The 26,061-nt window shown below is 47.9% G+C and overlaps 1 protein-coding gene across 22 annotated transcripts in view; it reads left to right on the top strand.

The window, feature by feature from the left end:
- Positions 1-26,061, top strand: part of ARHGEF1 (Rho guanine nucleotide exchange factor 1) — a 51,714-nt gene continuing 25,653 nt past the window's right edge. For 17 of the 22 annotated variants that reach the window (XM_088672640.1, XM_060275609.2, XM_088672639.1 and 14 more), the window contains exons 1-11: positions 1-206; positions 10,739-10,845; positions 11,443-11,526; positions 12,016-12,135; positions 14,368-14,469; positions 15,392-15,434; positions 20,449-20,554; positions 21,324-21,464; positions 23,288-23,317; positions 24,696-24,798; positions 25,848-25,941. In XM_088672640.1, the coding sequence (XP_088528766.1) occupies positions 10,819-10,845; positions 11,443-11,526; positions 12,016-12,135; positions 14,368-14,469; positions 15,392-15,434; positions 20,449-20,554; positions 21,324-21,464; positions 23,288-23,317; positions 24,696-24,798; positions 25,848-25,941 (850 nt within the window). In that variant the 5' untranslated portion in view covers positions 1-206; positions 10,739-10,818. Of the gene's footprint in view, positions 207-9,821; positions 9,921-10,738; positions 10,846-11,442; positions 11,527-12,015; positions 12,136-14,367; positions 14,470-15,391; positions 15,435-20,448; positions 20,555-21,323; positions 21,465-22,309; positions 22,460-23,287; positions 23,318-24,695; positions 24,799-25,847; positions 25,942-26,061 lie in introns of those variants that run through there. The other 5 variants (XM_088672630.1, XM_060275601.2, XM_088672636.1 and 2 more) reach the window with 4 other exon arrangements.

Here is a 26,061-nt window from a genome sequence, read left to right as displayed (position 1 = left end):
AGAAAGGGGAGGCGCAGCGGGAAGGAGGAGGAGGAGGAGGAGACCGGCGGGGAGGGATCCGGAAAGTTGCGAGCGACTTCCTGCTCCCCCCCCCACCGCCCCACATCCCCGGCCAGCCCCTCCCCGCAAGTCGCCCTCTGCAACAGGAAACCCCGCCAGGGCCTTGCGTCGGGAGGCAGCAGGAGCCAAACTCAAGTTCGATCCAGGTGAGGAGCTCCAAGGTGCGCGCGTGTGCACGGAGTCGATTCGGATCGAGGGGCGCGGGGGAGGGGGTCCGTTTCCGGTTCGAAGCGTTCTTAGTGGTCGAATGCTGCGCTTTGCTCGTTCCAAACAAAAAGATGTTAAGAGCTGGGAGTTTTTGCACCGTTCCAGCGCAAGCCCCTGTCCGTGCATGTTTACACTCGGGAGCAGGCGCCCAACTGGATTCAAACGGGGCTTAGTCCCGAGTAAGTGGGTTGCAGGCGGAATCGCGTCTCGCGTGGGAGCAGGCTCTCGTGTTCGTGGCCAGACTCGTGAAAACGCCACCCTCGCGACGTGTTTTTTCCAGGGCTGTGCTCCTGGAAAATATGGAGGAGTCAGTCAATAAGCGGGCGAAGCGGAGTGATCCGAGTTAGGTGCCGAGTATATTTCCCTCCCATCACTGGGTAACCTTAGAGCCCATTCCCTTAAATCGGCGCTGGAGGGGACGTGGATTCCTGGAGTTTCGCTATCTTTTCTTTTGGAGGTAACTGTATTCTGCACATGCTCCTGGTAACTCTTGGCTGCGGTTATTCCAGGATTGAGCCTTGACTTTGACCACAGGATGTGTGGCAGCCCTCAAACTATTCCGTGGCAGAAAGAGGCTGGGGGAGCGAAGGCAAAGGGTTGGAACTAGAACTCAAATTAATTGAATTGAAACTGAAACTGAAAAGAGGTTAAGAGCGTTGGACCAGGGTTCAAATCCCTGGCTGGGTGACCTTTGGGCCTGTCACTGCCTCACAGCCTAACCTATCTTGCAGGGTTGTTGTGAAGATTAAATGAGGAAGAGTGGGGGAACCACATATTTCAGCTTCTCAGATAAGACATGGGGATATAAAAGGAAAAATACACAGGTTCAAGAGAGGAAGGGAAATTGCTTAGGATGGAAGCTGGACGCACTGAAAGTTTGTACTGTATTATGTTAGCAGGGAGGGAGGGAGGCTGATGTTCAAATGATTTTGTCCCTAAAAAGGAATATCCAAAAGGATGGATTTTAGGTTTTAGAGAGATGGAAACTGGGATTGGAGAGCAAGGCCTGTTAGTAGGATGTGTTTATGGGGTGGCATTGATACGGCTTTTCAGAATTAGAAACATGGTTTTGTGTTTCAGGCTAAAAGGCCCTCACACAGCCTCCTTCACCAACCTGGCACCCTCCCTCCAGATGTAGGACTACAACTCCCATCATCCCCAAGGGCACCAGGTTGACGACGGTGCAAGGCTTCCCTGGCACCGTCCTCCCCTCTTTTTCAGGCTAGTTTTACAGCAGGTGTCTTCGCCCTTTCCAGACCCAGGACCTACCTTTTACCTAAACACACATTTTGGGGCCTATTTATTCATAGCATCATAGAGTCTGAAGGGACCAAGGCTGATGGGATTTGTAGTCTGACGACTTCTGGAAGACTATAGGTTTCCCATCCTTGCTCTGCGACCCATGGAGGCTGTGTTTAGAAGGGGTGGTTTGTTTCATAGATGGGATTTTTAAGGACATCTTTACCCTGTCCTTTGAAACCTGAGAGGTGTGTTTTCAGGGCCCAGCCTATTCCTGTGCCTGTTTTAATTGTTTTTAATTTTCGGTGTCAAATTGTTGTTACCCGCCCTGGCACCCGCTGGTGAAGGAAGGGCAATGAATTTCATAATAATAGGTGAGCTATTAGTGTTGCTTTTGATGTAGGTGTAGAAACTTCTTTTTTTTGTGGGTTGGGAAAGATCGTTTGTTTTCTAAAAATAGGGAATGCTTTGTGTAATGGGAGTGTGTGCCATTTGAGCATTTTGCAGGAAAAGGGCTACGCTGTTTTTTGTGCATTTAAAAAGAAAACTCTCTGCGTGTTTACAACCACCATTAAAGGAAAGTCCACAGTCCATTGTTGGAGCAAGTGCTTTCCATGCCAGTAGGGACCGGCAGCAGGGACTGATGGGAGTTGTAGTCCAAGATATCTGAAGAGCACCAGTTTGGCTAAGGCTAGTGTGGGCAACATTGAGTTCAGACCAAAAAGCAGCATGGCCTAGCACCCGCACAGCTATTCCATCTGTTCTTATAAGAAACACACATATCTGGGGTAAGTCTTTTTTAAATCTATTCCCAATGCAGTCCATTTCCGGTGACCTAGAACTGGAATTAAGGAGGTAAATAAGAATAAAATCAAGACCCCCCCCTGAAGCGATAGTGTTTGAAATATGGGAAATATTTCCCTGCAGCTGAATTCCTAACAAGCTGCATACCCCTTTTTTTTTGCATTCAGCGACACAACAGCCAGCTTTACCTGGAACTGGGAACTGGTTGCCTACCCTCTATAGAGACATGTTGTTCCCTCCTCCCCTTGCCACCTCTAGCCTCTCATCACTCCAGCTGCCCTTGGACCGCAGCTTTTGCATGCCAGACATTTTTTTGCTAGCCAGGGAGGCATCTTGAGCCTGCGAGGTCAGTTCCAGAGCACATGCCAGGAGCCTGGTGGTTTGCGGGGGTGGGGAGGTTAGGCTGCCGAAAGTCCTCTGCCCCATCTTTTTCCTCCCCCCTCCTACATCACCCTACCAGTTAAAGGATCCCTTCATTTCATTTTGCTTCGTAAAGGACCCCTCAGTGTGTTTTCCGTGCTGTATGCTTGGCATGGAATGAATATCTCTGCAGCCAATAGTGTGAATCTGTTTCCCCCCACATATGTACAACTAGTTCCCCATGGGTTGGTTCATGTGTTGCTGCTGGCGACTGGTCGTGGGGGCAGCAAACTCTGCCTGGCTTGAAAGAGCGGGCCCCAAAATTATTATTAGGACAACTCGTCACTGTCTACTACTGAAACGTATCTCAAAAGGATGCTGTTGTGTGTGTGCACCAGGAGGAAGGGGTTGCATTTTTGAAAGGATCCACCTGTCTTTGTGAGTGGAAGGTGGGGGTTTAGTGTGTTTTGTGCACTAGCATCGCACCCCCACTTTCATCCCCACCCTCCATTTCAGATGTTGAAAGACCCCCCCCCCGCTCACAGAGCTACAATTCCCAGACTTCCCTGGGAAGAGGGATTGATTGCTAACCCGCTCTGGATATTGTAGCTCTTGTGTGAAGGACAAGGTGTTTCTGTGGACCCCTTCACAAACTGCACTTCCCAGAATGCCGCTTTAAATGAGCACTGGAGTTTGCAGTGTCGCCTGCGTGCGGCGCCGCTCCCTGCCCCAAGGAGCTTCCAGTTTAATTTCTGACAGTTGAAGCAGACAGCCGAGGGAAATGAGAGGGAGGACAAAGGAACAAGTTCAACTGACGGCTAATGACAAGCCCATGTGGTTGCAGCAGGAAATCGCTTTGCCTGCGCTGGCTCGTGGCTTGCTCTCAACAGTGGCATGCTAGTTCATGTTCAGTCTATGCACAGAGTGCCATGTGTGGCACAAAGCAGCAAATGTTGCGTGTTTAGGTTTTTTTTGTGGGCTCGCTGTAGTGGGCCCCAAAACCAAATCTCTGGCTCTGGGGGCACCCCACAGGCTGAAACAATTGGAAAACAACAGAGGTGGCTTTGCATGTGTCTGACATGTGCTCAGAGGGCCACAGGAAGTGACCCCAGTGTTGTGACTCTCATTGTTTATTGGACTGTTTTTGTGTGGTTCCCCCCCCCCCTGTCTCGCTCCACTCTTTTTCAGACAGAAACCAGAGCTGCTTAGAACAATAAAGCCAAAGCTGTACCAAAACAATGTAGAAAATACGAATGGAAAATGGGACTGTATAAGCAGGCCTGATTTTGCCAACCTGGTGCCTTTGAGATGGTTGGGAGTCCTGGTTGGGGAAGGCTGAACCAGACAGAACAACAGAAAGAAGGCTCATGTAGGGAAGCAAAGCTGTGACAAAGACCTCTTGGGGAGGGGGAAACAGAACTGCTGTTTGAATAGGAACCAGTGTTAGAAACCCAGATATATTACCGGTAGCTAGGTGCCAAATAGCTCCTTAAACCAGGGCTACAGTCACCAAAACAACTTTTCAATACAACTTTTTGGTTCCTGAAATTTGCTCTGATTGTGCAGATAAAATGTAACAGATAGAATTCTACAGGATGTGTTGCTAGTGTATGAAAACAGGCCGGATCCAAGAATCTCCAGGCATGCACTTCCAGATGGTGGAGACTTCAGGTGCCACCCTGGCACTTGGCTAATTTCGAATGGTGAGAGGAACATAGGGAGCTGTCTTCTACTGCAGTGTTTCTCAACCTTTTTTGGGCCACGGCACACTTGTTCCGTGAAGAAAATCACGAGGCACACGACCATTTAAAAAGTTTAAAAATTTAACTCTGTGCTGCCCTATATTGACTATAATTATGACTGTAAGAAACACTTGCCAATTGCTGTGTTGGTTGCAATCTCCTGTAATAAGGCTTCACAAGCCGTCCGGCGGGTTAGGGTTGTGTATTGGCGGCCGCCAGGCACGTGACAATGCAAATCGCCCTTCTCGTCGCCGCATGTCACGGCACACCAGCCAGCGTCTCAGCGGAACAGTGGTTGAGAAACGCTGTTCTACTGAGTCATACCATTGGTCCATCTAGTTCAAATTTAATAAAAAATAATTGTGTACACCGGCTGGCTGCGGTTCTTCATCATTACAGGCAGGGAATCTCTCCCTGCTGGAGATGGATTGAACTTGGGAACTTCTGTATGCGGTGGGGCACCAGATGTTGCTGAACTACAACTTCCATCACCTCTGACTATTGGCCGTGTCTGCTGAGAATGATGGGAGTTGTAGTTTCAGCAGCATCTGGAGGCTCAGAGACTCTCCATCCCTGCTCTAACCCACCGAACTACCAGCTTCCCTCAACCCATGTAAAAACATTTAGTGTTGGTGTTGAACAGGCCTTGCTAAGGAGTCTGTTTTATGGTGTTAGCTCTGCAACCAAGAAGCCCCCACTTCTCGCAGATGTCCATATCCGGAACAGAGCTTCAGAAATTAAGCTGTGTGGGGTGTGGGGGGGGGGTGAGAGAGAGAGAGAACTCAGAAGGGAAACCTTAAACCAGTATAAGAATACGTACGAATATGTAAGAAGACCCACTTTTCTCCCAAATGCTGCTATGGTTCTCGCCATAGTCAACCAGGTGTCTTCACACAGTGCATACTGGTAGTTAAACTTGAAATTTGCTCCCGGAAGATGTAGTGAAGGCCACCCAGTTATGTCCCCAGCAGATTCCTGTGGTCTGTCGGAGGGTTTCTCATGTGGGTCTTTTAGTGTGTGGCTGACCCTGTTCTGTGTGAAATAGCATTTATGTTGAGAGATAACGGGGACCCACTATCTGTATTTTTGGGAAACAATTGGAGTTATTTTTGTTTTCCGACAGGTTTTCTCAGCTGGATAAATGGGCCTTGATCACGAGTGTCCACTTCTTAGGGTTTTAGTCATCTTCTAAATGTATTTGGTGTTTGTTTTAAATAAACCTGTTTCTTATATGTAAATCGCATTGAGACAGTGTTTTAGAAGGCAATTCATAGATTGATGGTGATAGAATGATTAGTAACTTAGATTGCTGTAGAAGAAGATTGTGTGTGGGATTCCAGAAATGGTACAAAAGCCTATGCCGATTTGCACATCTTTGAAAATATCAGAGCAAAATGCATTGTGGGTTTTTGTGGGTTTTTTTTGGTGAGGTGGAGACGACAACATGGTACAGCACTAATGTTAACACGAAGGCAACACAGATCAAGACGTGCTTTGCAGAACACAAAATTTGTACACAGGAATTTCCACCACCCCCTCCCCTTTAGTGTGCAAAATATTCTGATGAGATCTTCTGCCTTCTCTTCCTTCTCCCCCTTGCCTCTGCTAAACAGCTGGAAGAGGAATCTCAGGGGGATGCCAAGGGGGCAGGATATCACAGCAGGAGGAGTGACTGTTCCAGCAATTCTCAGAAGACTGAGGAAGCCTGTGAGGAAGGTTGTGTCTAGGGACTGTGGGGACATCAGCAGAGCCTGGAACTGGGAACCAGATCCATGCTGCAATTGAGGGGAGGTGGGGTTTGAGAGAGAGGTGTGTGGGCTGGTATAACCAGGAGAGTGGAGCTGAGGCTACTAAAACAATTGGGGAATCTTTGTGCAATGCAAATTTGACATAGGCAAGTCATTTAAGCCAGCCTTTCCGTGGACTTCCAGCTGTTGCTGGACTCTGTTCCCCATCAGCCCCAGCTAGCATGGCCAATGAGCAGGGGGTGATAGGAGTGGTAGTCAGATAAGGCCACTGGCACCCCAGTTCTGGCCTGCGGGATTCACCGCCAAAAAGCCACCATACAGTGGTACCTCTACTTACGAATAACTCTACTTATGAATGTTTCTACTTACGAACGGAGCTCCGTCCGCCATCTTGGATGCGGTTTAGATAGGATTTTTTCTACTTACGAATTTTTAGATAGGGTTGCTTTGACTTACGAATTTTTTCTCCCAATGCATTCCTATGGGATTCGACTTACAATTTTTTTCGACTTGCAAATGTGCGTTCGGAACGCATTAAATTCGTAAGTAGAGGTACCACTGTACATAACTTTGGAAAACACACAAGATACCAACTGAATTCAAGGAGGACGAATCTGTGAAAGGCAATGAGGTAACCTTCATATTCAAAGGCAGCAAATCCACACCATTCGTGTAAAGTGCTTTGATACCACTTCAAACAACCATGGCTTCCTCCCAAAGAATTCTGGGAGCTGTTGTTTGTTAAGGCTGCCGAGAATCATTTAGGATGCCCCCCCATTCCTCTTACAGACCCCCAATTCTCAAATTTTCCCATTAAGAGGGTTTTATTGTTACACCATGCCAGGAACTCTCTCAGAGAAATGGGGGGGGGTTTCCTCCTAACAGCTCTCAGCACCTTTAACAAAGTGCAGCTCCCATAATTCTTTGGGCAGGAGCCATGGCTATTTAAAGGAGACCGCTGTTTCGTTCACAGAGCTACAACGTTCGCAACTGTTCACAGTCAATACCTCTTCACAGGAAGCTCTGGGAACTGTAGCTCCATGCAGGGGATAATGGACCTCCTAGCAACTCTCAGCACCTTGGGAGCTCCCAGAGTTCTTTGCGGGGAAGCCATGACCGTTTAAAGTGGCATTGAGTGGTGCTTAAAATACATGGTGTGAATTTTGCCTAGCTCTGAATATCGGGCGTCGGAGGCAAATAAGAGCATCTACATGGCATGTCGAAGGCCCTGAGTTTGACACCTGGTGTCTCCAGATAGGACTGGGAATGCCCCTGTGTCTGCAACTTCGTACAGTGTCTGTCGGCGTGGGCAATACTGAAATAGATGGGCCAGTGGTTTCACTTGGGCGCGAGGCGGCTTCCTGTGTTCCTACTTCAACACTTCCTGTTGGAAGCAGAAAGCTGCGCTAGATAACCCAGCGGTGCTCTTTTCGCGCTGTTGCATTGCCTCCATAACCCATGAGACTTGCTCCCCTCCCCGCCCTATAGGTGACACAACTGCCTCCCCCTGCCACCCCCCCCCCCCGGCCCGTTGAGATAGCAGATCTCTCTTTTTCTCTGCACTTGCAGGAGTGTGAGGTGGCTGTTCTTATATCACTTCCTCTTGCAGGAAATCAGCTCTCTCTGTAAATACGCCAGGCCGCTCCTTTTGTTATTGTGCCCGGCTGCAGCAGTTGCGCCTTCTCCTTCAGGCCCGGAGGAAAGGGGGAGTCCCTGAGGGGCACAGGTGTCCTGGTGCGTGCGGGTCTTCACCCCCAACTCTGTTGTTGCTCAAGAAACACAGGCAAGGACGATGGTCTGACTCACTTCCTGCCTGGAATTTTTTGCCCGCCTGGCTGCAGGTAGCAACTGTCGTGAGGGCAGATGGGGAATGGGGGTGTGTAAAGGGGCTAGAAACTTTTTGTGCCGCTCCCATATCCTTAAAAGCACCTCGCAGACAGGTCCTCCATCTGCAGCCTCGGAGTCCATCTTGTTTAGTGGTTTTTTTGCTCCTGCCATTTTTGCCTCATCCCTCTTTCGTCCTCAGTGCAGCTGATTCAGCCTTTATTTTTGCAAAATGCATGTGCAAAGTGTTTCTTTCTCGTTCTCGCAGTGAGTCAGAAAAGTGGACCAGGCGAAGGCCTGGCTTGACACTTCTCTGGGACGCATAATAAACTTTGTGGCTGAGCAAAGGAAGTGGGTTTTTCACATTGCACACCCAGCAGTGTCTTGAGTGCTGTGCCACACTGTGTGAAGCGCATGTGTTCTCTTGATGGTTCTGTGGTTTCTCTCACATAATTAATTTGTTTAATGGCTTGTTTTATTTAAGGCAGGGTGTTGCTTTGCTTGTTTCTTTGCAGTATTTCTATACCGGCTTTCAGACAGACCTCGCAAAGCAGTTTACATAAGATTATTACGACAATAAGAATTGATTTAAAAAAGAAAATATACAATAGAATATAAAAGGCAACTTGTTTGCTTAAGGGAATAAATAAATGAACCCTGTGGCAGTTTGAGGAGAGGGGACATTATGGAAGTTAGATGGTGACTAATCCTCAAGCTTGCTTCCTTCCCAAAATCGTGGTCTTTGAGGTTCATTCAGCTGGTCCGTGGCATGTCCATGTTAAATATCCACCTAGATTTTTAATTGTATTTGTATGGCTTCCGTTGTTTCTCATATTGTATTCTGTTGAATTATGGTTCGAACTCCGAAGAATTGAGCTTGCAGTACAATAAAATACAACATAAGAAATGAAAGAAGCAATAAAAATGAAGTTTTAAAATCGTACAGCATCTAGCACAGTACATTGCAATTGCTACAACAGGCAGAATAATCATTTAAGTGGTCCACCAAGACCCTCTAAAATTTTCAAAATTTCCTATCTTAATTTAAGGAAGGGTTTCCCAAACGTGGGTTTCCAGCTGTTTTCAGACTACACCTCAAGCTTGCAGGACCCAGTGGTCAGGGATGATGGGAATTGTAGTCCAAAAACAGCTGAAGACCCAAGTTTGAGAAACCCTGATTTAAGGTATTTACTGCACCATGCCACTGAAATAGGCTCTCAGTTTCTATGGTGTGAGGCCACTTCTGTATGAGTCTCTCTCCTGTGTGTGTGTGTGTGTGTGTTTGTGTTTCTGCTGCCCTAGGGGGCATAGAACTATAGCATTGCAGATTTGGAAAGGGACCACGAGGATCATCTATCTCAGGCTTCCTCAAACTTGGCCCTCCAGATGTTTTTGGCCTACAGCTCCCATCATCCCTAGCTAGCAGGATAAATGATCAGGGATGTTGGGAATTGTAGCCTAAAAACATCTGGAGGGCTGAGTTTGAGGAAGCCTGATCTATCTAGTCCAGGGTTTCCCAAACTTGGGCCGCCAGCTATTGTTGGACTACAACTCCCATCATCCCTAGCTAGCAGGATCATCAGGGATGATGGGAACTGTAGTCTAAAACAAACAAACAAACAGCTGTAGACCCAAGTTCGGCAAACCCTGATCTAGTCCATTTAGGTGCCGAAGCTGACTTCTAAATTGCAAGTTGTACATTTCCCTATTAGGGGAACTACCCAGAGTGCTAACTACCCAGTGGGCAATTATTTTTACCCTTCCTTTGTGCCACCAATAGGGGACATCAGGGTAGTAATCACTTATTAGGATTTTTTTAATCTGTTCTGCAGAAAGAAGACAAATAATGCCTATGGGAAAATAGATAGGCAATGGCCTAGAGATGGGTATCTGGGGCTAAACCTCAATAATCCGTCTGGGAAACCTCAATAATCAGGTGATTCTGTCCCCCCCACCCCACCCTGGGACAGTGTGTGTTTGTGTGAGATGGCAATCCAGGCCCAGCACTTTGAAGAGTTTTGCAATGTGCTGTTTTGATTCTGACCCATATTTTTCTCCAAACCGAGCTCCTCCCTGGCCACTACTGCCAGCCTTTTGGAAAGGTGCCCTCTATGAGTCAGGCTGTCTGTGGGGTGTGGAGTTTTCCTCCTGCTTCACTCTGTTTCTCTGAGGCCTCTTTGTAGGTGACAGAGGCGGCATTCATGCAGCAGTCACCTCCACCTAGTGCAGGAATTTCTGAGTAATTGGGGGGGGGAGAGAAAGAGAGGTGGGGTGGCCTTGGTAGCTTGAATACCTCTCTGTGTATGAAGCCCCCCCCCTGCTCCAACTTGCTTTCCATTCCATCTCTCCCCTCCCCCACATCTCCCATATTCTTCCTTGAGGACGGGTGTGTATTTTTCCTGAAAAACCGAATCCTTGCAAAGTTGGGTTTTATTTAAAGAGAGCAATCATTTAGCGGAAATCCATGCCATGTGTTTTTTTAAGCTCGTTCAGTGCACGTGACTCTCCCCCCCAAAAAGAATCATTGGAACTGTAGTTTGGCACCCCCAGCCCCACAGAGCTACGATCCCCCAGCGCCCTTAACAAACTACATGATTCCCATGATTGCCATGCGGTTTGAAAGTGCGTTGGATGTGGGTCTGCCCCTAGAGGAGGGATGGGGAATGTGTTGTAAACCAAACTCCCAATCTATGTGCTTCTCCTCCACTGCCCAGTTTGTGAATTTTTCGTTTTTCTGTACCCCCCCCCAAAAAGGTAGATGCTGACCCTGAACACTTGGACCCCTTGACTCAGCTGCTGGGGACCTTATCCCCACCCGCCCCCACAGGGGCAGAATGGAGTTGGAGGAAGGATACAATGGGGTGAGTAACTGGGATGGGGAGGGGAGGGGAAAGAGATGGGGTTTTGTATAGTGAGGGGTAGGGCAGACAAAGTTCTAACCTGCCCACCCCCCAGAAAAACAGGGTTTCCCAAATTTAGGTCTCCAGCTGTTGTTGGACTACAATTCCCATCATCCCTAGCTAGCAGGACCAGTGGTCAGGGATGATGGGAGCTGTAGTCCAAAAACTGCTGGAAACCAGAGTTTGTGGAACCCTACCACAGAGCAAAGATAGGGAGCCGGTGGCGCTCCAGACATTGTTGGACTCCAGCTCCCATCATCCCCAGCCAGCAGGGCCAATTGCCAGGGCTGATGGGAGTTGAAGACTGGCAACCTCTGGAGGGCTCCCTTCTCCATTTTAGAAAGGGCAGTGTGTTTTTATAAATCAGATGCGCTGATTGGCAGCTGGCGTTGGTGGTTTCTACGCAAAACACTCTTGTTATATGAAGGGTTTAGTGGGCGGAGAGAAAGGTCTGTTTTGAGAGTGCATGAAGTTTCCAGGGTGCTCAGTTGGGACCTCAAGCTATGGGTGATCCAAGGCGGGGCTGCCACTGAGATGGTCTCGCGTCTTCCTTACTAGAACCCGGCACTGGGTGCCCGGAGTGGGTCAGCCATGGCGATCATCGGAGCAGAAGACGAGGACTTCGAAAACGACATCGAGCCAGTAAGGGGGAGTTTTGGGAGAGGCCAGAGTTCTAATGGCGCGGGAGGAAGGGCACAGCAGCACCATAGCTCAGGGGCAGAGCACCTGCCTGGCATGCAGAACGTTGAATCAGGGCTGGGAGAACCCCTTCCCTGAGTCCCTGCTGCCGGTCTGTGTTGATCAGATGGCCTATAAAAGTTGCTGAACTACAGTTCCCATCATCCCTGCCAATTGGCCATGCTTGCTGGAGCTGACGGGAGGTCATAGTTCAGCAAGATCAGGAGGGCCGAGGGTTCCCCACGCCTGGGGTAGACAGTACTGAACTGGGTGGGCTCAGTAGAAGGAAACTTGTCATGAACAAACACCGAGTGTGAGCTGGAAGGAACTGTGTTGAAAGGAGGCAGCGAGGAGAGGGAGCTCCCTGGGGTGTTAAGGAGGGTGGGGTGGAGAAGGTAGAGTGGGGGAAATCCTGATTTAACAACACACACACTCTTTCGTTCTTCCCCTCAGTTCCAGAACCCAGATGCACAAAGCAGCATGTTCCAGAGCCTGGACCTCTTAACACGGCATCCGGCCTACTTGATGGTTTTCCTGCAGCATGTGGTACTTCAGTTCGACTCCAGCCCTGTGGTAAGCCTTGCTTTGCTTTTTGTCGTTGTTGATTTATTAATCTCCTTCTAAACCACCCTCTCGAGGCGATTTACACGTAAGGTGATTTTCGAAAGTTAAAAACAACAGATGCATTTAAAACAAGGCTTAAGACCCTAACAAGTGGACACGCATTTAAAGACTCATTCATTCATGAGGACTAGCTTCCTACCACGCTTGGCTGTGGTGCAATTAGTTGGGTCGGCACATGCGGGTAGATCTCCCTGCAGGTTTCCCGAAGCTCATGCAAGGGACAAGCGTGAGTGTATTTTCTTGGACCAAATAATTTGCACCAATTGTCAGCTTCAATAGTTAACTTCCCACTTAACAATACTTTTGACATGCTTTAATGCAGGCAATTATTTGCACTGATCTGTCCAGGGCACGGTCAGTTGGGATGGCAAGATTGACAAACGGAATAAGAGATCAAGATGAATTTTTTTAAAAAAAAAGAAGAAGAAGAAGAAGAAGAAGACTGGAAATGTTTTGTGGATTATTTGGAAAATTATTGTAAACCTATTAAAAAGTTAACAGTAGCAGAGTAAATTCAGCGGTAACAATTGTTGAGATATAAAAATGAGAAAATGAAAAGAGAGGGATTAATTAGAATATGTAGTGGAAAAGAAAATGATGAAGCGAACCATGGAAAGGGTAGTGGGAAGTCTAAACGAAATATGTTTTTGGTATTTGGATTCTTATCTATTGTTTTAATTGTAAAATGAAAATGATAAAAAAAACATGGTACAGGTTTTGCCGGGCTGCACCAGTTTTGCCAACAGGTGATGGAATTGCATGTTAAATGCAACCTAAAATAAACATATACAAAACCAGCCTGCTGGGGAGAAAAGGCTCTAGCCCAGATTTCAGTGTTGCTTATACCTGTTTTGTGGCATAGTTCTCAGTGTGTGAGAGGTTCCTGGCAGAAGCTCAGGACCCTGTTGCTATTCTTGATTTCGTCCTTGTATTGTCAGCTGTTGTTTTCCCCCAGCAAGTTTCTAGTCCCTTTTATTAATTGAAATATAAGGAAAAACCTGGGGGCAGGTAGGTATTCTTAGCTCATTGCTCAGTAAGAAGCAAACCTTCGCCGGTCACCCATTGCCCCGGGCCCTGCAGGCAAGGGCACTGAGTTTATTTACGAAGCACTCAAGAATATATTTTTTAAAGTGCTGTACAAACAGTAGGATAGACCTGCGCCCAGGGGCTTGCAGTCTTATAGACACAATAGCAAAAGGAGGAGGTGTGGGTAGGGTAGGGAAGGGAAAAGCACATTCGGATACCAACCGTGTTTTCATTTATCGTTGGGCTGGATAAAGATCAGTAAGCAAGGCAGTCTCTGCCATAGGCTTGCAGTCTGATGGATATGACACAAAAGGAAAGCGGAATGAGGAGGGCATGGGAAAATAAGCAAATTAAGGCTCCAAGTCAGTGCAGGAAGCAGTTATGGATGGCATAGACCCAAATGGTGGTTGGTCCCAGCCAAGCCAGTGGAGGGCATCCAATGGTGTAACCTTGCCCTTTCATGCAGGCAGGCAGGATGATTGACAGTTAGTGGAAGCAATGATAACCTGCCTTCATTTCCCTGTTTTGCATGTACAGACCAATGCAGAGGGGAGCAGGGAAGGGGCTTTCTGAACTTCCCTTCCTTCTCTCATTTAATGTTGCATTGATTAGGCCTGGAGTCTTGTTTTGGCTGTTGATTTTATTTCATTTTGCATTTCTGTGCCACTTTCCTTCCGAATGAATTCCAAAGTGACTTACAAACCATAAATAGCAATGGCATAATAGAGCATCACAAGCACAGCATAATTCATATAATTAACAAATCATCAGAAAAACAATTGCAGTCTGTAAAACACTGTTAACAAACCAGCAACTAAGAAATAAGCTAATGCTCGCAATTACGGCGTAAGTCATATTATATGATTACCAAATCAATGGGGCATTTATAATCTATAGAACGATATTAAACAAGACAGCAATTAAAAATAAGCTAAACACTATTAAGTTCACACACATACACACTTCTCTCAATGACTCATAATCTTTCGCTCTGTTCAGTTAATTAAAACACACATACACATCCACCCTCTGGGAATTTGGGGGCAGTCGCCATCTTGAATTGGCTCAGGAGGGCCACATGAGAAGGAACCTGGCCCCTCCTTTCCTCGGCCGGCTGCCAGGTGTTTCTTTCCTAACTGCCTTCCTTCCTTTCAGCTCTGTTACCTTCATGTGGACCTCATACTGAATCGCCTCGGGCCCAAGGAGGCGAAGAAGCAGTTTGTGGAATTCTGCCATATGTTCCTAGACAAAGCTGGGGTGAGCAAACTCTGTGGGAGAGCACTTCAGGATGACGATGGTGATATTTATGAATCTATACCCTACAGGTGGTGTTCTGATAATTTTACTCAGAGTAGACCTATGGAAATTACTGGACCTCACTTTGTCCCATTTATTAATTTCAAAGGGTCTCCTCTGAGTAAAACATACAGGCCACATTCACACCATAGGTTTAAAGAGCTGTGATAAAAATAAAAAAAGTTGTGGCTTCCCCCCCCCCAAAGGATCCTGGGAGTTGTAGTCTGTTATGGGTGCCGAGAGTTGTCAGGAGGCACCTCCTCAACCTTTATTCCCCTCAACAGAGCTACCGTTCCCAAAGTGGTTTAACGGTCAATCCCTCTTCAGCAGCTCTGGGAATTGTAGCTCTGTGAGGGGAAATATGGAGGAGTTCCCGGGGTCATTTGGGGGAAAGCCGTGTTTGAAGTGGTACCATAGTGTTTTAAATGTATGTTAACTTCCCACTCTCTGTCCACAAAAGTACATGAGGCAGCATACGGACACCATACAGAAGTACATTGCAGTAACAAACAGCAGTTGAAAACAAACTAGCAGCAATTTTAAAAGCAAAAAATGTGATAGAAGGTGGAGAGCCTTGAGACATGCCCTTCCTCTCCTCCAGCACCACTTTCTCCTGCTGGCTTTAACCAGCGTTCTCTCATAACCAAGATTCGAAACCCAAGTTCTGAAGCTCCTGCAATTACTCCACTCCTACAACTCTAGCGGTTTAGTAACTGTTGGGTGATTCCCTCACAGGCCCATTCAAGGGTTTGGGAAATCTCACATGCTGCCTCAATGATGTTGGGGATCCACTTTTACCACAATTCAGGTTCAGCCTGGTCCACAACCCATGGCAGAATAAAGGGGTGGTTGTGCTAATCATTATCCCTTTTCTTTCCGGCAGCTGCTGAGGGTTCCTGTTCCATCCTCCGTACAGTTTGAGCTGGGTAAGGCTCCAAAGCGAATGATGTGCTTGTTGTGTGTGAGTATGCAGTAGGGGAACAAAGCTTTCATCTCTTTTGCACCGAGGAATTTTGCAGAAAGAATCCGCTTTATGCAAAGTCAACCCTCTGGAGGTATTATTATAATTTTTTTTGCAAATTATTATTTTTTTGCATAATAATTTACATGCATTCAGAAACGCCATAGATCCTTTTATGAAAGTCCTGGCAGACTGTGTCGAGCGAAGCAAATACAGTTACGGGTCTTCTGCAGTTCTACGTGATTGCAGGAGAGCCATGGAATTTTGCTACTGGTAGCAAAGTCCAGCATCCTGAAACACTGGTATTTTTTGTTCTGCTGGCTAAAAGTCAAGTTAGTTGTCCTTGTGGATGTGCAAAGTGTTTGGCATTGCCTGATGGCAACTCTGGAGCAATAGGGGAAGCCAGGTGTGTGTGTGTGGGTTGGGGTGGGGTGGGGTTTTTTTTTACCATGTCTTACCAGGATTTTCATTGGAAAGGCATACCAGAAGGTGAGTGTCGGTGCTATCAATAGCTGAGGACTCTGCTCCCTGGCTGGCAAGAGCAGGAATAAAATTATGCAAGGTTTTTGTTTGTACGTGAAGCATTTTCATATTAAGTGCAAAGTATGTCGAAGAGCTGCAGGAGCCAGAGGGGAAGTTGTACAGAAGGCAGAAAGTTTTGCAAGTTGGTTGGAGGCACAGCGAGTGAGTTTCATCTGCAGGGATGGCCCCTCCTGGTCCAAAAACCGAAGAGGCTTTTTTGGCACAGTAGCTCCTAAAGCCTGTGGTCTGCTCCCCACCCCACCCTCCGCTCCTTGCAGTTAGTGGTATAATGCTTTAGAGCAGGCACCCCCAAACCTCGGCCCTCCAGATGTTTTGGACTACAATTCCCATCATCCCTGACCACTGGTCCTGTTAGCTAGGGATCATGGGAGTTGTAGGCCAAAACATCTGGAGGGCCGCAGTTTGGGGGTGCCTGCTTTAGAGTGTCGAACTGCGAGACCACGGTTCGAATCCCCCTACCCAGCCATAAAGCTCACTAGCTGACCTTGGGCCAGTCACTTGCTACTCAGCCCAGCCTCCCTTGCAGGGTTGTTGTGAAAAAAATGCAAGGCGGGGAGAACAATGCACCCTGCCTTGAGCTCCTTGGAAGGAAAGGCAGTATATAAACATAACAAACGCACGAAATACTTAGGGAAAAGGCTGTTTAGAGGAGCTGCTGGGCTGAATTGAAATCCCACTCTAGAGTTGGCGATACTGATTGCCACACAGCAGACGTGTGGCAAAATTATGTTTAAGCTCACGGCAAAGAGTTGTCTTAACACTTGTTGCTGCACTGCACGAAAACTTGTGACATAATGTATAACCGCGTTGGGTCTCCGGTGGTGGAGCAAGACTGCTTGCCTGGTTCCTGCTCCCTTTCCCGATATTGTCTCCTCCGCCCCTCCTTCTGAGCCGCAGCTCCTAAACTGTTCTCTTCCCCCCCCCCCCCAGCCTCTGCGGCTTGCTCCCCCTCCTGGCTTTGTAGCTCGCAGCTGTCGGGGGAGCCCCACCCAGCTGGTGAAACTCTGTGAAAGACAGGAAGTTGGAGGGCTTGGGGGGGGGGGAGGCAGGGAGAGCTACTGCTCTCCCCCACTGCTCTGGCCAATTGATGAGCTCATCTGGAGCCACGGACTGGCCCTGCCCTTTTCTCCTGCCACACTGGGGGTTGCGAGGCGGGGGGGGGGGGAGATTCTGAGTGCAGCCAGGCAATGGGTCCTGCGGCTTCATGGCACCATCTAGTGGGCGTTCCTGCCAACTGCAGCTGACTGCCACACACACTGGAGAGTGCCAGCTGTTCCCCACCCTCAGAAAGGAATTTCTGATATGGGAAATGTGCTGCGGTGCCACATTTGTTAGCAAAGCTACCATTTTCAGAGTTCCTTGTGACGAGGGATTGGTTGTTAATCCCTTCTGGAAACTCTAGCTTTGAGAAGGGGATAGTGGGAGGGTGTCTCATAACAACTCTCAGCTCCCTTAACAAGCTACAGCTCCCAGGATTCTTAGGGGGCGGGGAAGCAATGACTGTTTAAAGCAGGCATAGGCAAACTCAGCCCTCTAGATGTTTTGGGACTACAACTCCCATCATCCCTAGGTAGCAGGATCAGTGGTCAGGGATGATGGGAATTATAGTCTCAAAACATCTGGAGGGCCGAGTTTGCCTATGCCTGGCTTAAAGGGATGTTGTGGCTCCTTAAATGTGCTGCATGAATGTGGCCTTAGAAATGGCTGGGAAAAAAGGAATCATCATCATCACCAGAGATATTGTCTTTAATATCTATCATCTATCTATCTATCTATCTATCTATCTATCTATCTATCTATCTATCTCAGTGTTTCTCAACCAGTGTGCCTCCAGATGTTTTGGGACTACAACTCCCATCATCCCTAGCTAGCAAGACCAGTGGTCAGGAATGATGGGAGTTGTAGTCCCAAAACATCTGGAGGCACACTGGTTGAGAAACACTGATCTATCTATATGAGAGAGAATTATTTCTGAACCACCCCCTCATCAAAAGAGTCTAGGCTGGCTTGCAAAAGTGCGAATGAAACCAAGCAACAGTAAAAAAATATAACTTGAAGCCAGAAAATAAATGTGACAAAATGCAACAAGGCAAGGGGCAATAAAGAGGTTTTTGTTTTTTGTTTAAAAAAAAGACTGAAAAAGATGACTTTCAAAAAATATTTGAAATACCTGGGAGAGATCTCTATACTTTGTTCTTAAAACAGAAGAATACATTATTCCTTGCGTAACCCAGGTTCCAGTATCAGTGGCTCCCTTTGTGATATCTGAGAATCCAATTCAGCCACCGAGTTCCCCCATATTTCTGAGATTTCACCTTCGAAAGCACGCCAGTGCAAGTAGATAAATAGGTACCGCTGCAACAGGAAGGTAAATGGCGTTTCTATGCGCTCTGGTTTCCGTCACAGTGTCCTGTTGTGCCCGAAGCGGCTTAGTCATGCTGGCCACATGACCCGGAAAGCTAGCTGTGGACAAATGCCGGCTCCCTTGGCCTGAAAGTGATATGAGCACTGCACCCCATAGTCACCTTTGAATGGACTTAACTGTCCAGGAGTCCTTTACCTTTACCTTTGCATGAAGCCCATATGCTGCCAGAGGGACTTGTTCCTTCCACGATGCCCAACCTAATGGTTTTTCGGGGATTATGCTTGTTCATGCTGCTGGCAGCCTCATTCCCGCTGCTGCCACTTAAGCAGCCTCAAGTTTTACCAATGCAGATGGTTAATTCACCTATCCTTGTACAGACCCCCTCCAATTATCATTGTAGTTCTCCAAATCTCAGGCTCTGAATCCTCTTTTCCCCCAGCCTTTCCATCCCCTAGCTTTTTTAATTAGATATACCCGGGAACTCCTGCAAGCAAATAGGTCCTTGCGTCATGAGAGTATAGCTGCACAGAAGCAGAGGTGACTCTCTTCTCTCCCCACCCCCCCATTGAGGAGGACCACTGATAAACAAACAGCTGCTCCACCCCAGAGATGGCTGCATTACCGTCCTAGAGCAGACAGCTTGCTCTGCTCCAGAGGCAGCTTCCATGTTGGCGGCAAGCCAGAGACAGTGGCATCCAAGCAGCTGCAAGCGATTTGCCTCGACGATGCTATGTTTGCACAAAATCACAGAGGAGATGCCTCCCCTTGGAGCGATCTCCGAATCCCAGGGCAGTTCTCCAGTCAGTCCTGGAGGCTGATCACTTTTTGTTTATTCCACAGGCCGGCTGCCAGGACAGCTGGGAGAGCTTTGAAGGGCTTATTTTCCTGAGTCTCTGTGGTTGTTTCTAGTTCGGTTTGAGGGTTTGTTTATTTTTTATTTTTTATTTAATTGCTCTTGTACAAATATAGCAGCAAGAATACCCCTCTGGACTTTAAGGATACGGACCGTGAAAGGAAGCACAGAGCGACGTGGGCTTGGGAAAGTTTCTAGGACACCCTTGTAGCAGGAACAAATATGGCATTGATGTGGCCAGCAGCAGCCATAGACCTTCGTCATGGAACTGTCAGGGGAAGTGGGGGGTGGAATGCTTAAAGTTTGCAGAGTTGCAGCCTTGCCGTATGTCCGAGGGCTGGAGATCTGAGTGTTGAACCTGTCAGAATTCTTGGGGTTCCAGTTCTCATGACCTCTTGCAGCAAGCACACTCCTAGGGCATCCATCCAGAGGAGTTCATCCTTCCACCTCTCTCATGTTTCTGAAAAGCAACAAAAACATCCGCGTTCTTTTGAGTTCGTACTAACGCACACATTGCGCTCTGAATGTGGCATGAAGATTCAGTCAGCCCGATGAGCTGAAGTCGGGCGATGGCTTTGTGCTGTGAGTCAGGAAGTCTCAATCCTATCTCTGTTGCACACTCATTTAGGCATCATGAAATTGTAGTGCACCCCAGAACTGCAAGGTGGAAGCAGAAATACTGATGTACCTTGCGGGATTTTTGCTAAGGTGACTGAGATAATGTATGTGAAGCATGCTGGAGCACTGGACTCTAAAGTACTGTCTAAGAAGTGCTGAATTAGTATTGAATGATAACAAAGAGGGCAAACTTCTGCCTCCTCAGATTCTCTTCTTGCCCAGCAGCTTCTTAACATGTTTCAAATTAGTTTAAAAAAAACCAACCTCAAAATTACTTTTAAAAACTTTGCACAGAACTATGCAGATTGCAATATGCAAATTCAGTTGTCCATCTTACTGCAGAAGTTTTACAGTGCAAGGGATCTTGCACTTCCTGTTTCCCTGTAGGAGGGGAACTTAAATGCTTCTGAGCATTTGCTGGCGAGAAGGTATATTGGGGCGGTACAAAACTGTATTGAGGTTTGGGGAGAATTCCCCTGCCTTAAAAAAGATACCTTGGCAATGGGCCTCCAGACTTGTCCTTTGAGCCTCTCAGTACCCCTCGCAACCAGTTTTGCAGCATGCCTAAAAATTTGGGGCCCTCCTCTCTCCTTACCGCAGATCGTAACCGACCCGAGCTTCTACCCGATGACCATCAGCGAAAGCACTTGCAGGACATCCAGGCGTTCCAAGAACAGGAGATTGCTCGGCAGCTGGAAGACTTCAGGTACAGACCCTGCAGCCGTCGGGCATGGACGTAGTGGCAGAGAGGATCGGGGAGGGCTGGGTATCCTCTGAGGGTGGTGAAACGAACCAGAGTGCCGCCCTCTGGCAATCTAGACCCCTGAGAGGGCCTGAAGAGCCCATTGGCCCATCCAGTTCAGTATCAGCTACACTGACTGGCAGCAGCAGTTGTGCAAAGTTCCCAGCAGGGGCCTATTCCCAGCCTACCTGAAGATGCAGAGGATTGATCCGAGGATATTCTATGTGCAGAACAGATGCCTTTCCACTGAGCTGTAGCCCTTCCCCAGCGCTGGAAAGCTGCATTGTGCTGATTCAGACGATTGGTGCGCCTAGTTCAGTATTGTCAGCACTGTCTGGCAGCAGCTCTCCAGGGTGTCCGGCAAAGGGCCTTTCCAGTCCTGTTTGGGGATGCTGGAACTCAAACCTAGAGCCTTCCCCATGCAATGCACATGCTCTACTGGTGAGATAGAGTTCTTTCCCTTCCTATAGAATCATAGGCTTGTAGAGTGGGAAGGGACCTCGAGAGTCATCTAGTCCAACCTCCTTCAGTGCAAGAATCCTTTGCCCCAACCTGGGACTCGAACCCACAACCTTGAGGTTAAGAGTCTCAAGACCTACTGACTGAGCTATCCTAGTTCACTGGGGTGGGGGAGCAGAGGCGCCTGCCTTCTGCCTTTCTGAGCTGGCTTGACTCAGGGCATGCATTTGCGGCACAAAAGAGCCCTCACTGCCTCCTTCTTTGTTTCCCGCAGGGAAAAGAGGAAGATGGGGATGACCCCGGGGGAGTCTGAGCTCTTTGAGTTGGAAGGCTATCGGACGAAGGACAAAGGCATCCGCGAGGCCAAGGAGAAGCAGCTGGCCGAGTTGCTGATGGTGAAGCTGGAGGAGATGCAGTGAGTGAATGTCTCTCTGTTCACCCAGCGCCTAATCAGTGAGCCTGCCCATCCAGATCCACAGCCCAGAAAGCAGGCGGGAGTCTCTTCCTAGACCCAGCTTCCCTGAAGTAGAATTGCAGGGGGAACCCCAGGGGTCGTCTAGTCCAACCCCCTGCAACACAGGAATCTTTCACCCAACATGGGGCTTGAACCCACAACCATGAGATTAAGAGTCTCATGCTCTACAATCTTTTTTTTTTTAAATGGCCAGGGAATATATTGGTAGGGGGAAAGTGTGTGTGTGTGTGTGTGTGTGTGTATTTTTCCATACCAATATCTTCCCTGACCTTCTTTTAAAAAAACAAATTTTAACAAAAAATGCCTGGTCAGCAAAACAAAATGGGACTCTGCAGCTTCTTAAAACCTTCTACTTTAGGCTTAGTGGACCTACTCAGGTTGTTATTACTTTTCAGCAACCCACCCCCCTCCACCCCAGGCTGTGCTTGTCCCATCCACACTTCCCACTTCTTCCAGGGAAAATGGATTGACCCAGACTGGGCGTCTCTGTTGTGCAGACCTTTCCTCTTTTCCCCAGGAACCGAGCTTCTGGTCCTTGGCACCCGTCCCGTTTGCACTGGGCGCAGCGCCAGGAACTGGCCTCTGCCTCTGATGTTTCATCTCTGAGGTTGTGGCCAAGGCCTCCCTAGGCCGCCACCCCTTCACTGCCAAGTTCCTTCCAGATAATAGAAACCATCTGTCAAGCAGGGGGAGAGAGAGAGAGGGAGACGTCCCCCCGCCCAGGCCGGGATGTTGCCTCCTGTTGCATCATCCAGGCAGGACGTATAAACTCCCCTCGCAGCCCCCAGTCCCCATCTCAGTTCTTGCATCCAACTCGACCCAGCAGCTCCATTTCAGCCGTGAGCGCCTCTCGAGAGCACCCCGCATCTCAGAACATGCGTATATGCCTTTCAACTTTTATTCTCTTACCGCGCAAATATGGGGCTGTTGTACGGGTGAGTTTAAACCTGCAAGGAGCCAGGGAGAGAAGATGGGGAGGTTGCTCCTGAGATGCAGCTGCCTCTGGGGTTGGTGCTGTGTGTGTCTGGGGGTGGTGGTGGTGGTGCAGTTCCTGGTTTAGGGATTTGGCATAGACATAGAATCATAGAGTTGGAAAGGGACCCTGAAGATCGTCCAGTCCAACCCCCTGCAATGCAGGAAAATGCAGCTGTCCCGTACGGGGATCAAACCTGCCACCTTGGCATTATCAACACCACATACTAACCAACTGAGCTGTCCAAGCAATCCAGCTGTGCCTACTTCTTCCCTTCAGTTATTGAGAGTCAAAGCGCCCAGCATGTTGGACCGGGATCAGGGAGATCTGCGTTCAAATCCTTATGAGGCTGGGGAGCCTGCCTCTTCTTAAATCTTAGCCAGACCTCACTACCATACGGTCTGATCTGTCCCTCGGAGTTGCTTTGGATGAGGGTGAACTGGGAGAGCGCCCACCCTGAGCTGCTTGGCAGAAGCAAAGGGGGCAGAGATCGAGTAGGTGAACCAATGTGGATTTCACCAACCAATCTCTGTCATAGTGATGATAGTATTCTATTCTACTCTCTTGTTAGTTATGCTGTTTTAAATGTGCATTTTATATTTGACTTCACTAAGCAATGGTTTTGTTTTTCTGAAATGGTTTTTTGGGGGGGTTATCTTTGTGTTAAATATGTATTCTGTAGTTGACCTCCTTTGTAATGTTTTAATAATAATAATAATAATAATAATAATAATAATAATAATAATAATAATGATAATTTTTCTCTCTCCTTTTTCATTGTCGATTCCAGCCCCACCATTTCTGTCGACGAGGAGAAAAGGTACCTAACAGAAAGGGCTGCAGAGACAATTGTTTTGGTTGTGTGTAGGGGGCGTTCAGTGGTTTTATTTCCACAGTGCAGCCCCTGCAGAGTTCCATGACACACACACTGCTGTATGCGACCTGCAGCAAATTTAGCTCCGCCACTGCTCAGGAAGTGTGTGTGTGTATGTAGGCGGGGGGGGGGAGGTATGCCGTCCTTTGAACCTTTGAGCTTTTGATAGTGACAAAAGGCAGCAGCCTGCCTGAGAAGGCAGAAGAAGCTGGCTTATCCCAGAGTCAGGCCGCTTGCCCACCAAAACCAGCACTGTCTGCAAAAACTGGTAGCCAGACTCCAAGCTCTGGAGCAAAAGGTCCTTTTCAGCCCTGCTTGCTTGTTACCTGGAGACGCCAGAGATCTTTTAACCTGAGGTCTTTTTGCAGGCAAGAGTTTATGCATTTCCATTGGATCTAAGGGCCCCTTGCTGTCCCTTCTGCTGCCTGCCTGCCTGAATCTTGGACCAGATCCATGCCACATACATTTAAATCACAGGGCTTTCCCCCTAGAATCTTGGGAACAGTCTTTCGCTAAGGGTGCTGGGTATCATTAGCTCTGTGTAAACTACAGTTCCCAGGATTCTTTGCTGGAGGGGCGGGGCAGAACCATGAGCTGTAAACATGCTTTAATGTATAGTGTGGGCAAGTGTCTCTTATGAACAGTGTTTCTCAACCAGTGTGCCTCCAGATGTTTTGGGACTACAACTCCCATCATTCCTGACCACTGGTCTTGCTAGCTAGGGATGATGGGAGTTGTAGTCCCAAAACATCTGGAGGCACACTGGTCGAGAAACACTGTCTTATGAAGGCCCAATTGCAGCTGCTTGGTGACCTCTGCCCTCTCCCTCCCCTCCCGACACTCATGGTGATTTGCTCTAGGTTTTTTGGTCATTGCACAAAAGAGAGTGTTCTCTGCCCCTCCCTCGCCCCCACAACCGGTACAGACATTTTTGGAGCTGTACCAATGAATCATATCCTGTGTACATGTGTGTGTAAAAAAGCACTTTGTAGAGAATTTGGAATATTGCTCCAGGAGTGTGCATATATGGGAATGTTGCAACAAAATAGGCTTTCCTCGTATATACAACATAACATAACAACACGAGAAGAGCATGGCACAGAAGTGAATGACAATTCAATTGCTGGTGACCTTGACTTGTGCCATCAGGGGGCATCATATAAATGTTCTGTTTGATTTCGCCAGGGAATTTACTAGATAATACCAAAACTGAAAGCAGAACAGTTTGCTCAGTTCTGCCTTCCCCAGATTGTATGTCTCCCACTGCTGTCTGCAACCACTCAACAACTTTTCGTTTTCCTTTCTCTCCCCTCTGGTCCCTTAGTTCTGCCATTTTCGCCGCCGTTGTGACATATATGAAGTCCCTGGGGGTTAAGACGAAAGCTGCCGATAACAAGAAGTCGAAAGCCAACTTCTTCCGCAAGAAGGTATGGAGAAGCCTGAAACCAGAATGGCACCATTCCCCCCCTGTGTATTTGCTTCAGATTGATTATCAAGGTTGTTTTGCATTTTGTGGATTTGCAAGCGACCTGTTTTAGTGGAAAGCAATGGATAAATGTAATAAAGAATAATAATCTGGGACCTGGGTGCCTGTCCCTTACCCTGCCGCCCTCAATTGATGAGAACTTGAACAGACTGGTTTACTAAAGTCCTAGCTCTTGCCTTTCAACCTTTGTGAGAACTGGGTCAATCTGGTACACATCCCGGAGAGTCCATATTTGGGCAGAGGTGGGATTAGGAAGCTACTTCATCCCTACCTTTGAAGGTGACCCAGAAACTACAGTTCATCCAGAATGTGGCAGCTAGACTGGTGACTGGGAGTGGCCGCTGAGACCATATAACACCGGTCCTGAAACACCTACATTGGCTCCCAGTACGTTTCTGAGCACAATTCAAAGTGTTGGTGCTGACCTTTAAAGCCCTAAAACCCCTCGGCCCTGTATACCTGAAGGAGTGTCTCCACCCCCATCGTTCTGCCCGGACACGGAGGTCCAGCGCCGAGGGCCTTCTGGCGATTCCCTCACTGCAAGAAGTGAGGTTACAGGGAACCAGGCAGAGGGCCTTCTCGGTAGTGGCGCCCGCTCTGTGGAATGCCCTCCTATCAGATGTCAAGGAAATAAACAACTATCTGACTTTTAGAAGACATCTGAAGGCAGCCTTGTTTAGGGGAGTTTTTAATGTTTGATGTTTTATTGTATTTTAATATTTTGTTGGGAGCTGCCTAGAGTGGCTGGGGAAACCCAGATAGATGGATGGGGTATTATTATTATTAATAATAATAATAATAATAATAATAATAATATATTAGTGAGACCATTGGGACCATCTAGCTCCATATTGCTTACACTGACTGGCAGCATTTAAGACATGGGATGTTCCCAGCCCTACTTGGAGATGCAAAACACATGATTTCCCATTGAGCCGCACCTCTTACTCATTCTTCCTCTCTCCCCCTCCTTGCTTCCTGCTCACCCAGATTTCGGGTACCAAGAAGGCCGAGGAAGCTCCCAAATCAAAGAAGAGCTTCAGCATTTTGGACCCAGCACGCTGGAACCGGGGAGACTCCCACTGTAAGTATGCATTTGTGGGCAGGAACACAGCCCTGGGTCAGGAGGCTGCTCTCCCTCTACTCAGCTCAGTAATCCACCCTTAAGTGAAGGGCAAAGAGCCAAGGAAGGATCTTCCCAGAA

Source organism: Zootoca vivipara, chromosome 6 (assembly GCF_965207765.1).
Source record: "Zootoca vivipara chromosome 6, rZooViv2.hap1.1, whole genome shotgun sequence".
NCBI lineage: Eukaryota > Metazoa > Chordata > Lepidosauria > Squamata > Lacertidae > Zootoca > Zootoca vivipara.
This window is presented reverse-complemented; position numbering and strand designations above follow the sequence as displayed.